The sequence below is a fragment of the Hyperolius riggenbachi genome, chromosome 1 (genome assembly GCF_040937935.1).
Source record: "Hyperolius riggenbachi isolate aHypRig1 chromosome 1, aHypRig1.pri, whole genome shotgun sequence".
Classification (NCBI taxonomy): domain Eukaryota; kingdom Metazoa; phylum Chordata; class Amphibia; order Anura; family Hyperoliidae; genus Hyperolius; species Hyperolius riggenbachi.
In genome coordinates this window covers 491484913-491499815 of record NC_090646.1, presented here as the reverse complement: position 1 = coordinate 491499815, position 14903 = coordinate 491484913, and the positions used below count along the sequence as shown (strand labels likewise).

Sequence of the window (14903 nt, the reverse complement as noted above, 5' to 3'; positions counted from 1 at the left end):
TAAAAGGAAACAGTGAGACCACTGATGGTGTTAAAACAAGATATATACAGCACATGCATACATAACTAAAAAGGACAAAGCAATGACAATGTAGTGGTCTCTGGGGAGGAAATGTGACTGTACCATGCACAGTAGCTGACGCAGGGTTTCCTGTGGCATGTCAAAGTCCTTGTTGTTTACACCAGTGAAAAGAGGAGACACAGAGAAACTAGAGCTGATAGTAGTGAGGTAATAATCTGGATCTACTGCACTGCCATCTGGTAAATAGGAACCTGTTGGGATGAAAAAGATCATGTGAAAATAAATGCATCCTCAGGATCTACATAGGATTCTCTGTACAATGATCATATTAGTTTATGCAGTTGTTCCAGCACAGCTCCTTTGGCTACAATAAAGTGTCAAACACGCATGACCATTGTGGCATAAAGAAAAGTCTATGTGAAATATTTTAATTCACTGACAGAGAAGACTACACTGGCGTGGATCTGCGGCATCCTCTTCTGCACACTTGTGGATCTTCGCTTGGGTGTTTACTCTGCCCATTTGGCCTGGTTGATTTACAACTGACAGATTTGCATCACAAAACTGGGGCACTTGTTTTGCCCTGTAAGTACTTTTCTCATGAAGCGGTGTCTACTGTGGAATATTAAATATTGTATGACTGACCAGGGGGATTCTGTGTTCCTTTACTGTATGCTCATAAGAACATATACAGTTAGTCCTTGGTTAACGAACGAGATAGGGACTGTAGGTTTATTCGTAACCTGAATCTGTTCTTAAGTCGGAACACTGTGCTATCTCCGTCCCCTGTACTTCTTCTGTGCTCCCCTGTGCCTCCAGTGTCCCCTCTGTGTCACCTCTGCCCTTTGTACTTGTTCATACAAGTTTAAAAGCCATTTTTTCTTTGATTTTTGTTTTTAAATCGATTTTCTCAAAACTTACAAGTCCAATTTGAAAAAAAGTTTTTGGCTTGTTCCCATGGAAACAGGGAATTTATGCCGTTCGTATCGGCGGGTCGTTCGTAAGTCGGGGACTACCTGTACCTATATTGTGTGCCTTTGAAGAAGCAAACAGTCTAAGGTTGTGAAATGCACATGAGGCTGCATCTTATGCCTAGTACACACCATACAATTTTCTGTTAAGTGGCCCATACACTCAGCCGATTATCAATCGATCGAAATCGATTGACCAATCGATCAATTTGCGGCCGATTTCAATCGATTTTGGCCGATCTGACATGATGGAAAATCTAGGTGGATCTGTTGAGATGGCTTATTTTGCATTGGACCTAATGGAAATCTGATGGCAAACAAATGCCATCAGATCGATTTCCAATAGATTTCATACTGAAATCTATTGGAAATCTGTTCCTAGTAAAAAATGTTACTAAACACATCAGAGAGATCAGAGATCTATCTGATGATCTATCTGCTGCTAATCTAACGAGTGTATGGCCACCTTTAGATTTTTTGTAAGATTTTCTGTAATTCGATTATTTTCTGTAAAGTACTGGTAGAGAATGGTCATTATCTCTGGTGCATTGTCTTCTGGTCCTCTCCTGCTGAGTAGAACAATGCCTAATGCTGGGATTACACGATGCGCTTTTTGTGTTCGATTCGGAGCGTGATCTATTAGCCATTCGATTTTCTGCTCGATTCTCTTATCTTCCACTCGTTTTTCTTATCTTTTTTCCATTGACTTCTATAGGAAATCGAACGGAAACAAATCGAGCGGAATATTGGACATGTCGGAATTTTATCATCGAAGGCATCTATCGGAACGATTCTAACAAAAAAATGTATTGTGTAATCCCAGCATAATTGCTAGGCAGATAGATGGTTAGAAAGATAATTTCCAACATGTTGGAAATTATCTATCTGGCAGGTAAATCTTACAGAAAATTGTATGGTGTGTACTAGGCATAAAGCTGGTGACAATACCATGAGGTAGTGGCTATTATTATATTCACCTGTCCCTCTGAATGTTTTTTACGACCTATTAAAAGTTATGTTTTATGATTTTAAAGTGTGAGTGACGCAAATGAAACCCTCTTTTTTTTCATCACAAGATTGTTGTAGGAGTCTGTGAAGGGGACAAAAAAAAAAAAAAAAGGAGAGGGGGGGAGGGGGGATGGGGGTCGGGTTATGTCCTTATTTCCTCTGTCTACAAGGTTATCTGTAAGTAGAGAAGGATCTCAAACTGCCATCTTGACCAGGCCAGGTCTTTCCAGCAAGTTGAACCCAAGAGCAAAATAAAGGTGGCCATACACTCGTTAGATTAGCAGCAGATAGTTCATCCGTAGATTTTCTGATCTATCTGATGTGTTTAGGAATTTTTTTTTTTACTAGGAACAGATTTCCAATAGATTTCAGTATAAAATCTATTGAAAATCGATCTGATGGCATTTTGTTGCCATCAGATTTCCATTAGGTCCAATGCAAAATGATAAGCCATCTCAAGAGATAAGCCTAAATTTTCTAACATGTCAGATCGATTGAAATCAGCCGCAAATCCATCGATTGGTCAATCGATTTGTGATCGATTTCGATCGATCGAAAATCGGCTGAGTGTATGGGCCCCTTAAGAGAACACAAGATGCCAACACGTGATTCTTATTACTGTGGCGTAATGAATGTCTGTTAATGCCACAATACCTTCAAAGTATGGGATGGAGGACCCTGCTGGAGATCCAGGAGGAGGGACAACACGATCAGGGCTAACCTGCGGATCAAACAAGAGAATAGACATCAGATTCAAAATAGAAAAAGTATACTACTTCACAATAACAGAAAATGTATTAAATGCGACATTTGCACAATACATTAGTAATTTACCATATAGATCATTGCTAAGAGGTCTGCTCCCTACTTCTCTAAAAAGCAGAGATGGAATCTCCACACTTCAGGAATGCAGATGGGAAAAATATTCTACATATTAATACAGAATTTGAATATAATTAAATATTTAAACAAGTTGAAAAACAGAAAAATGAGCCCGCTACAAGGCCTTGTGTCTACACAATTCCAGTAGGTTTGCGAGTAGTTGGTGACATCAGACTCAGCGACTCACATCTACAAGGGTTGCATCTGAGACCATGCTTATGTGCCCTAAAGCTCTGCCAAAGTTGACACCTGCCTAAACCTGCCCTGCCAAAGCTGACACCCGCCTAAACCTGCCCTGCCAAAGCTGACACCCGCCTAAACTGAACATTGCTGATAAGTGGTTTAGTTAAACACGTGACAGAGATCATAATCCTGCCCCACTCAAGAAAAGAAAACGGTTTTGGAGAAAATCTAAGTGACTCCTGTGCAACATACTTGATCTTGGACACTAAAGCTGGACTTACTCCAAGTCCAACTTACTGAGAGGTCTATGAGCTGGTGAATAATGGACTCTAAGCACTTGAGCTGTGGCCACTAGGACGCGCTCTAAAGGCAGTAGCAGGATTAGGGAGTCTAGACCAGGACCAGTGTTCTCCCCAGGATCAAATAAGTGGGCGCGCCGCCCGGGTGAATTAAGGCCCCGCCCGGCTGCTATTTTGCATATTACAAAAGCCAGCGCTGTTCTCTGCACTCAGCGCTGACTCCTCTGTAGCAGATTGCCCAGCAAGCTCAGCTCCTCTACGTACGAGATCTCGCGCTTTCTGGCGGGCTTGTACACTCCTTGCCTCAGCATGGCAATAGGCGGGACCATGCTGACTGCATAGTGCTCCTCCAGGAACGGGGCACATTACAAGCAGTCTCTCACTCTGCCTGCAGGATCGTGAAGGGACGCTGGAGCCTGTGACTAAAGCAGAGCTGGGCAAACTACAGCCCGTCTGGCTTTGTAATCCGGGTATTTAGTGCCTTTCCCCCTCACGGCTGTGTCACTTGTCTCTCTCCCTCCCCACCGTACAATTGTTGTACATTTACGTGCAGTACTAACTTTCCTATCTCTGAATTACACCACTTGAACAGGGGAGTGCAGGCAATCACTCACTTCCTCCCCGGGTGTCAGACGCACGGAGCAGATCTCCACTAGCTGCAGAGAGCGAGATGTCCTGGCTGCCCAGAGAACAGAGCACACAGACAGCAGCGCTGAAGGGGAAAAAAAGCAGTCTGATCTGATAGGTACAGGCAAAAAAAAGCTGTGACCTTAGGTCAGCTTGCACACATAAAGCTCTGTCCTGAAGTGTATTCCCAATCCCACCCCCTCTTTTTTTAACCCTTAGGATACACTAATCTCTGGAATCTCAAGGGGCCAGCATGTCCTTTCAGACCATGCTGAGCTTTGCATTTTCTAAAAAAAAAACAGTTCATACCTATGTGTGAATTTGCAGCTTCTCAGTTAAATCTGTAGGACATGCTGAGCCTTGTGGTTCCACAACAATGGGGTCCACAAATGAAAACCTTACCAATCAGATGATTGGTAGAGGAACCAACCCCAAAAACATTGACGGAACAATAGTGGTTGATCGGAACCATCAATGATGCCCAATACGTATAACAATATGATGTCTGTTTCACCTGCACTGTGAACCGGATTTGTGTACTGCAAATCAAGCCTATTTTTGTTCAGTTTTTTTCAAACGCAAACAAAAAGCACTGTAATAGCACATTAAAAACAACCAAACAACCGGTTTTCCTGGTTTTGACTTGGCAGGTTCACTTTAAGACAGATGGTGCATATCTAATGCTGGGTACACACTATGAGATTTTCTGGCTGATTTACTGTCAGATCCATTATTTCCAACATGATCAATCTGCTTTCTGATCGATTTTCGAGCATTTTCCGATCGATTTCCTATTGAAGTGAACGGAAATCGATCAGAAAATGCTCGGCATTTGATCAGAAAGCAGATCGGACATGTTGGAAATAATCGTTCTGACAGTAAATCGGGCAGAAAATTTCACCTAGCATCTCTGTACCTAGCATTAAAGCAAGAGTCATATGGAGGCTCAGTGTTTTCCCCAGGCCTCTATCCGGCTAATTTTGGTAAGCAGCCGGCTGATATCGGCTCGTTTCCTCCTCCTATGCTGTCAGCAGAGCTTACACGGCCCTGCATTCGCCCTGTTGCGCCCCACCCGGCTACTTTTTCATGCCACCCGGCTGGAAAAAATTTCTGGGGAGAACACTGAGGACTCCTTACTGAATAGGTGCTGGCTTACTGAACAGGAAAAGCTGAAATTTGAACCTAGGTCTCCTGTGTCAGAGGTGCGTTATGGACTTCATATTTTTCTCTTTTTGATTACTCTTGTGATTGCTTTGGTTGAAAGTAGTGTGAAAGAGTGGATTGTGTCCCTCAACAGTGACATGGTCTGCCATGGCTTCATTACTCTGCTTGCTTTATCAATGGTAATTGAAACTATTGTTTGTATAAAACTATTTCAGAGTGCAGAAACACAGTTCAGTACCTGAGAGCCACTAGATACGCTGCTGGTCTTTCTCTTCAGTGAGTCCCCTTGACAAACAGTCAGCAGAGAGTTAGGCAGAATAGATCGAAAATCATTGAAGGAACGCCTACGGATCCCTTCCAGCTCTTCTGGAGCTTTTAGAGACTGAGTCATCATCTTGGGAAAAAGCTTGGACAGGAGGGATTCTTCAGAGTTGCTGTAGCGACCAAATGCCCGGGAAATACCAATCAAACAGGGAACAGCATATTTGCATAAGTATTCTGCAGGAAGACATGGTAGGCATTCATTACAATCTGTAGAAAACACATCAATTGCAAAACAAGAAGAAAGTTTTGCCCACCCAGTAGCTTTTTCATGCCATTAAAGGTGAACCAGTAACATTACAAGAACATGAGCAGATGCAGTTTGAAATTTCAGACACAAGGTAGAGCATGTGAGTACCTATGAATATCTAACTGAATTCTATGGGTCAAGGAACTCTATCTAGACCAACAGGTACAAGAGAAATGTGACTTTACTGAACCTGACCTACGAATGCACACTTAACCACCATAAATTACACATTATTTTAACAAAGTTATAATTACCTGCCAGAACTTTTCCTCCTGTATCCCTCCCGGAGCTTCCAACGTGTAGCCCCCCACCCAAGAAAACCACCTTGGTGTTTTCACTAGCTCAAGTAGAGTAAACACCATGGCATTTTAATGCAGAGGGGTGGAAGACACAGAGCTCTGGGAGGGATTCTGGAGGAAACGGCCTGCCATGAGGACCCATTGTAATTTACACTGGAGGTCCATGTTAAATGGTTGGTCTCTCCAGGGAATAATTTCTCCACATTTAGCCTCATTTTACACTCTCTGTTTCCCAGCAGAAGCATCTTTTTCTATTATTTCTAAATTGGTACAGGATGAATATTAACACATATAGGTCCTGATTCAGTAAACTGCGGGAAGATTGCCACGCACAGGCAGCACATCACAATTTTACTGTTATTACCACTGACAGCATAACATGAGTTGCCTAATTAGCATGACCCACGTTACCAAAGTAACAAGTGTTGGTAGAGTAACACACACTACAACATGCATTACCCTAGCAGTGCTTGCGTTACTTAGGTAATGTAGGCTGTGCGAATTAGGCAACTGGCACTATGTTGTCAGCAGTAATAAAATTGATTTGCCATTGTTTTGCAATGTTATCTATGCAAAAGAGCTTCTCTGAGCTCTCTGACCAGTTTAGTCAGCTACAGCTCTGTTTTCTGAGGCGCTTATATTTCAAAGAAACAGTGAAAGACAACTTCAGATAAGATTTTTAGGGCAGGGGAGTTGAAAAGGTCATTAGCCCTGCTCTGTGTCATAGTTTACAATACAGTGTGGTTTGTAGATTGCAAATATGATAGAATAATGCAATGCTTAAAAAAAAAAAAAAAAAAAAAAAAAACTATATACCTGAATAAAAAAACATGAGACTCTTTTCTTTGCTACTAATGTCCTATCAATTATCCATACTACACATACAATTATATCATACGTTTTTTTCACGTCAGTGTCACTTTATTGTGTTTAAACTACTATGTGGCAGGCGGAAGTAGGTTTGTACTAAAACCACCTTTAGGTCAGACAACTAGTGCAGAAGCCGCTCTCCTGCACACGTTGAATAGCCTGCGGCGTGTCGTCGGGATGCTGCGGTGCAACGCAATCATCAGCGATAGCCATTAATTCACCAGATGGGAAACCGCCAGCTCTCGACGATTAAAAGCTCGCAGGTGCGGCGTACCGCAACGAATCGAAACGCTGCATCGGGTGTGAAAGGTAAAATGAAAGTCTATGGACTATGGTTAACGCAGAGTTTCGACTGTGTTAAAACAGTGCTGGGCCAAAATTACGCATTAGCGTAATTACGCATCGTAATTCACTACAAATGCACCGTAAGCGTTACGTGTAAGGTTACGGTAATACGCGTAATTAATTACGCGTAGTCCGTAGGTTACGTTATTACGCGTAACAAATTACGCGTAAGACAGTAAACTCCCATTGAAATTACACAGTCTGCCGTAATCGCGTAATATTACGCTCCTGTATAATATAAAAAAGCCGCCGACTTTAGGGGTTAATAGCAAAGCCCCCTTAAGTGCTAAGAGCCTCAAATTTGGAGAATATATTAAGGAGATCAGAAGGAATAAGAGGAAAAATTTTTTTTTCAAAAAAGACCTTATAGTTTTTGAGAAAATCGATGTTAAAGTTTCAAAGGAAAAATATATACATTTAAAAACCCGCTGACTTTAACGGTTAATAGCAAAGCCTGCTTAAAATTTAGGAACACCAAATTCACAGGGTATATTAAGGGGATCAGTGGGAATAAGAGGGAAATTTTTTTTTTCAAAAAGACCTTATAGTTTTTGAGAAAATCGATTTTTAAGTTTCAAGGGCAAAAATGTCTTTTAAATGCGGAAAATGTCAGTTTTTTTTGCACAGGTAACAATAGTGTTTTATTTTCATAGATTCCCCCAAGTGGGAAGAGTTTTACTTACTTCGTTCTGAGTGTGGGAAATATTAAAAAAAAACGACGTGGGGTCCCCCTCCCAGACCTCTTTAACCCCTTGTCCCCATGCAGACTGGGATAGCCAGAATGCGGAGCACCGGCTGCGTGGGGCTCCGCACCCTGACTATACCAGCCCGCATGGTCCATGGATTGGGGGGTCTCGGAAGGGGAGGGGCAGCCAAGCTTTCCCCTCCCCCTCCGAGCCCTTGTCCAATCCAAGGACAAGGGGCTCTTCTCCACCTCCGATGGGCGGTGGAGGTGGAGGCCGCGATTTCCTGGGGGGGGGGGGGGTTCATGGTGGCATCTGGGAGTCTCCTTTAAAAAGGGGTCCCCCAGATGCACACCCCCCCCTCCCAGGAGAAATGAGTATAGAGGTACTTGTACCCCTTACCCATTTCCTTTAAGAGTTAAAAGTAAATAAACACACAAACACATAAAAAGTATTTTAATTGAACAAAAAACAACCACGAAAAAAGTCCTTTAATATTCTTAATTAACCATTAATAACTTACCTGTCCCTTTAAAAGCCAGTTCCCACGCAATATCCTCGGAAATATACTAATCAGTTACAATGTAACAAAGTTGTTACAATGTAACAACTTTGTTACTTTGTAACTCCACCGCACCCGACGTCACTCGCCGCTCATCCGCCGGCCGCCGCATACACGCCAAGTCCCCGTCGGCTCCCGCCGTCCACACCTGTCACCCATATACATGCTGGCACCCATGGGTGCCAGCATGTATATAGGTGACATGTGGGAGAGGCGGGGAGGGCAGCGAGAGCCGGCGGGACTTAGCGTCCTTCACCCGACAGAGCTCTGAGCTATATAGCTCAGAGCTCTCTAAGCATCTTTGTATTTGGGCTCCCATTGGTCCTTAGCCCCATTGGTCCTTAGCAGACCAATGGGGTTCCTTCAAATCAGAAGGAACCCCATTGGCCTGCTAAGGACCAATGGGGCTCCTTGGAGCCCAAATACAAAGATGCTTAGAGAGCTCTGAGCTATATAGCTCAGAGCTCTGTCGGGTGAAGGACGCTAAGTCCCGCCGGCTCTCGCTGCCCTCCCCGCCTCTCCCACATGTCACCTATATACATGCTGACACCCATGGGTGCCAGCATGTATATGGGTGACAGGTGTGGGCGGAGTGGACGGCGGGAGCCGGCGGGGACTTAGCGTGTATGCGGCGGCCGGCGGGTGAGCGGCGAGTGACGTCGGGTGCGGTGGAGTTACAAAGTAACAAAGTTGTTACATTGTAACAACTTTGTTACATTGTAACTGATTAGTATATTTCCGAGGATATTGCGTGGGAACTGGCTTTTAAAGGGACAGGTAAGTATTAATGGTTAATTAAGAATATTAAAGGACTTTTTTCGTGGTTATGTTTTTTGTTCAATTAAAATACTTTTTCTATGTGTTTGTGTGTTTATTTACTTTTAACTCTTAAAAGAAATGGGTAAGGGGTACAAGTACCTCTATACTCATTTCTCCTGGGAGGGGGGGTGGGCATCTGGGGGACCCCTTTTTAAAGGGGACTCCCAGATGCCACCATGAACCTACCCAGGAAATCGCGGCCTCCACCTCCACCGCCCATCGGAGGTGGAGAAGAGCCCCTTGTCCTTGGATTGGACAAGGGCTCGGAGGGGGAGGGGAAAACTTGGCTGCCCCTCCCCTTCCGAGACCCCCCAATCCATGGACCATGCGGGCTGGTATAGTCAGGGTGCGGAGCCCCACGCGGCCGGTGCTCCGCATTCTGGCTATCCCAGTCTGCGTGGGGGACAAGGGGTTAAAGAGGTCTGGGAGGGGGGACCCCACGTCGTTTTTTTTAATATTTCCCACACTCAGAACGAAGTAAGTAAAACTCTTCCCACTTGGGGGAATCTATGAAAATAAAACACTATTGTTACCTGTGCAAAAAAAACTGACATTTTCCGCATTTAAAAGACATTTTTGCCCTTGAAACTTAAAAATCGATTTTCTCAAAAACTATAAGGTCTTTTTGAAAAAAAAAAAAAATTTCCCTCTTATTCCCACTGATCCCCTTAATATACCCTGTGAATTTGGTGTTCCTAAATTTTAAGCAGGCTTTGCTATTAACCGTTAAAGTCGGCGGGTTTTTAAATGTATATATTTTTCCTTTGAAACTTTAACATCGATTTTCTCAAAAACTATAAGGTCTTTTTGAAAAAAAATTTTTTCCTCTTATTCCTTCTGATCTCCTTAATATATTCTCCAAATTTGAGGCTCTTAGCAATTAAGGGGGCTTTGCTATTAACCCTTAAAGTCGGCGGCTACCTAACATTGATCCATGCGTCAACTTTTCCGCTTGGCAGCATGACCGCATTAATTGCTAGTAGGAATTTATGCGTAAGCCAATAACGTAACAACCTGAATTACGGTATTCTTATGCGTAATTGCGTAAGGGATATGCGTAATTACAGACATGTACCGTAAATGAATGTCTACGCCGTAAGCGTAATTCCGTAATGCGTAATAGCGTAAAATTACGCGTAATGATCCGTAAGCGTAGTTTTTTCCATTACGCCCAGCACTGTGTTAAAATGCAGCAAATGGGCTCTGGTGTGAAAGAGCCCTTAGAGCACTTTATGACGAACAGCTAAACCGTGCAGATTAGCTCCCCATTTGCCAGGGTTAAGTGCCTTCTGGTAGCACAAAAATGCAACCGAATAGGAGAGTTTGTAACCACAGGTGTGCCAGCAGTTGACACGCGGTCAAAAAAAAAAAAAAAGATGAAGGTCACATCCAGGGCGGGCGCTCGCAAGCATATGCATTGATTGCCACAAGTGCTGGACGTTTGCAACTGGCTTTAAGTGCCCTGTACATAAACAAGAACGGCTCACAAGCAGTTAAAGGACAACTGAAGTGAGAAGAATATGGAGGCTGCTATACTTATTTCCTTTTAAACAATACCAGTTGCCTGGCAGCTCTGCTGGTCCATTTGGCTGCAGCAGTGTGTGAATCACACCAAAAACAAGCATGCAGCTAATCTTGTCAGATCTGACAATAATGTCAGAAACAACTGATCTGATGCATGCTAGTTCAGGATCTATGACTAAAAATATTAGAGGCAGAGGTGCCAGGCAACTGGTATTGCTTCAAAGGCAATAAATATGGCAGCCTCCGTATCCCTATCACTTCAGTTGTCCTTTAAGGGCTCTTTCACAGTGCAACGTTAAAGTCGCACATTATAAAATACTTTAACGCAGAGTAACGCACAGCAATGCAAAGTCTGTGCGACATTCACAGTGCACACGTTGCTTTAGTGTGTAACGTGTAGCGTTATTAAAAAGTGCTGCATGCTGTGCGTTTAGCAATGAATCTGCTGCGTTACTTGTGTTGCACATGCTCAGGAATGGTTTTTTTTCCTTTTTAAAAATTTTCTGCATGCGCCATTTTCGTTCCATAGCAAATACATTTTGTAACGTGCGACTTTAACGTCGCACTGTGAAAGTGTATATGCATTACGTTAGCACCGCGTTGTGCGACCTTAACGTTGCATCAAACACAACGTCCTACTGTGCAAGTAGCCAAACTGTTCTGCTGTCAGCTCAGCCATTTATCTGAAAGAAGCCTTAGAGATGGTTGTGGTATATCAGAGGTCATCAAACGTTTTGGGTCGAGGGCCGGGTCAACATACTTCAGACTGCTGGGGGGCCGGAGTATACATAAGATGATGTCTTTGGGGGCCAGACAGTGAAGCATACCCAGGTGACAACCTGAAGTCCAATTGGACTGCAGTGTCACCTGATGTGGAATTTGATTGGAAACCAGCAAATTATTGCTTTCTGGCTTCCATGTGGATGGGTGGTGCCAGCACTCCTATTCTATTTGTGAACCATCAATATTTAAAGATTAGCTAACCGCATTTATAAGTAATACATTTTGTGCGTGGGGGGAGCGGTAAAAAAGCCTCAGGGGGCCGCATTCGGCCCGCGGGCCTTAGTTTGAGGACCACTGTGGTATATGGATGCAAAAACAGAGAACTGCTATAGATGTCCGCGGCAGAGAGTAATCCGGTCCTCACATAATGTTCAACACATTCTCAGAACTAGGTGTTTAACACCGCTCGGCATGAAGCCATGTTCATATACTTACTATTTTGTTAATAAAGCAAAATAAAAAAAATAGATTTAATGAAAATGAATAAGCTTCTCTGAAATCCCACAGATACAAAGTGCTTAATGATTGGCCAATCACTGACCAATTCTACCCAGTGCTGGGCGTAATGGAAAAAACTACGCTTACGGATCATTACGCGTAATTTTACGCTATTACGCATTACGGAATTACGCTTACGGCGTAGACATTTATTTATGGTACATGTCTGTAATTACGCATAGCCCTTACGCAATTACGCGTAAGAATACCGTAATTCAGGTTGTTACGTTATTGGCTTACGTGTAAATTCATATGCAGCACACACAAGACAATCCGTGCACTGCTTCCTTGATACACTGTGTTTATTTTCCCATGCAATACATCAGCAGATGGATAGGCAATATTCCAGTGACAGTGTTCACATACACGTTTGCATTATGTCAATCTGACCTGTGCCGTGGACGGGTGCGGGGGGGTGACCAGGGGATGGGAGGACTGCGCGACAGCCGTTTCGCGCCGGTGTGGCGCTTGTTCACGTGCAGGTATCCTTGGGCGAATGGCGGCGTGTACGGGCTTCCGTGATGACACTCGGAAGCCCCGCCCATCACGCATGCCATTGGCTCCTGGGTAGTGATTGAGTGCGAGGCTAGGGGGGAGGAGACCGGCCTGTGACATGGCATTGGTTAAGTGGTCGCTATGTCAACAAAGACACGCATATACAGTGATTACAGATCGCCGCAACATGGCGAATTAAACTGTGCATACATTGTAAACATCATACCGTGACGTGCTCCAAATTATACAATTATTAGTGCCCTGACCCATTCATTATAAAACTTCAAACACTTGTGCTTTCTTTGTGTCTTAATAAAAGACGCGCTCGCACTGGGCCAATGTGACTGCTTGAACCGTGCCTAAATCTCCACCTGCTTCTTACATAAAAAACTTTTTATTAGAAACCTCATTTAAAAACACCCTAATTACCCCATTTTAAAATCACTATGAAGTTGGTGAGGGAAATTAGTGAATAGGGAGACGCAAGCCTCCGGACCATTTACTTGAAGCTTTTACTGTAAAGTCCCCTCCCCCTTCTTAAGTTGTCCCCATTCCCTTCTGAAATATACTGGAACACTCCAGCTAGCACCCTTTTATTCTCGGCGCTGACATTGGGGAAAGGGGGGGGGGGGAAGGGAAAAGTTGGGGGGGAGAGAAAAAGTTGGGGGGAAAAAAAGGAGCCCCCAGCTCTGCCCATTAAAAACGGGGAATATATACTTTGGCGTTCAGTTCCGCAAGGGAACCCTGCGGTAGCAGCCTGTGGCCAGGATTCTATAGGCTAGACAAGAGAAAGGGAGAAGGAGGGTAGTGGGGTCCCTGATGTATCCCCAGGGACCACAAACCTCCCCAAAAGGGTGTGGGGGTGCGCAGTGGACGTGCAGGCAGTGCACATATGCGGTGGTTTCGTCCAGGGGGGGGGGGGGGGGGAAGGGGAAACAGACGCCACCGGAACATGTATCATGCCCCTGAGGCGTCACCCACCCCCCCATCCCCCCATAAAACACCTAGGACCATGAACGGGGGCATGACCCCCCCCATTCTTTTGGCCAATAGGCCTTATCACCATCCATAAACTAAATGCACCTGCCCCACCCCAACACATCTCCACCGGTGGTGTACCCAAAACCGTGTGCCCCAGGTCTACGGTATATTACCTTCTAAAACCGGGGGCACACTGTATGGGGGACGCTCCTAAATAGCAATATTCGCCATTCAGGACCCACTATTCCCAGGGGAGGAAGGCAGGGAAAGGAGGGAAGGAAGCTTTTATCACCTGCCAGACCAAATTTGTTTCTTATGTCATCTTTTGTCCCTGCCAGTTCTTCTATGTGGGCAAAACAACTAGGCCCTTGAAGGAGAGGGTGGGGGAGCATCTCAAGTCCATCAAGTCCGGGAAGGGGTGTCCACGCCTTATTGAACATGTCAGGGAATCACATGGGGGCAAAGCTAAATGTCTGAAATTCGCGGGACTCCTACATGTTGCGAACTCTAGAAGAGGAGGCAACAGGGACCAGGAGTTGACCCGACGTGAATCACGTGTAATTCTGCGCACGGGGGCGATGGGGCCCGTGGGCCTCAATGACAGGCTGGAGCTATCTTGCTTCCTTGATCCGTAACGGCTGGATCCCCCCATCTATTTGGGGCCAGGTGATGGACGAGAGGTGTCCCCCCGCTCTCAGCTCTCCTGGCATCTGCATGCCTGTTCCTCAGGTTTTTCCCCCGTCCTTAAAGGGTAGGGAGCCCCGTTTGGTCCTCCCTTCTTCCTTCCCTCCTTTCCCTTTCCCTGCCTTCCTCCCCTGGGAATAGTGGGTCCTGAATGGCGAATATTGCTATTTAGGAGCGTCCCCCATACAGTGTGCCCCCGGTTTTAGAAGGTAATATACCGTAGACCTGGGGCACACGGTTTTGGGTACACCACCGGTGGAGATGTGTTGGGGTGGGGCAGGTGCATTTAGTTTATGGATGGTGATAAGGCCTATTGGCCAAAAGAATGGGGGGGTCATGCCCCCGTTCATGGTCCTGGGTGTTTTATGGGGGGGTGGGTGACGCCTCAGGGGCATGATACATGTTCCGTTGGCGTCTGTTTGCCCTCCCCCCCCCCCCCCTGGACGAAACCACCGCATATGTGCACTGCCTGCACGTCCACTGCGCACCCCCACACCCTTTTGGGGAGGTTTGTGGTCCCTGGGGATACATCAGGGACCCCACTTCCCTTCTTCTCCCTTTCTCTTGTCTAGCCTATAGAATCCTGGCCACAGGCTGCTACCGCAGGGTTCCCTTGCGGAACTGAACGCCAAAG

At 45.0% G+C, this 14903-nt stretch overlaps 1 protein-coding gene across 2 annotated transcripts in view; it reads right to left on the bottom strand.

Annotated features, from left to right (window-relative positions):
- The window catches only part of LOC137522828 (phosphatidylinositol 4-kinase alpha-like), a 77082-nt gene that overhangs the window by 37822 nt on the left and 24357 nt on the right, over window positions 1–14903 (bottom strand). For both annotated transcript variants that reach the window (XM_068242941.1, XM_068242951.1), the window contains exons 6-8: window positions 5394–5653; window positions 2655–2721; window positions 124–272 (exon numbers count right to left, since the gene is read on the bottom strand). In XM_068242941.1, coding sequence (XP_068099042.1) covers window positions 124–272; window positions 2655–2721; window positions 5394–5653 — 476 coding nt within the window. The remainder of the gene's footprint in view (window positions 1–123; window positions 273–2654; window positions 2722–5393; window positions 5654–14903) is intronic.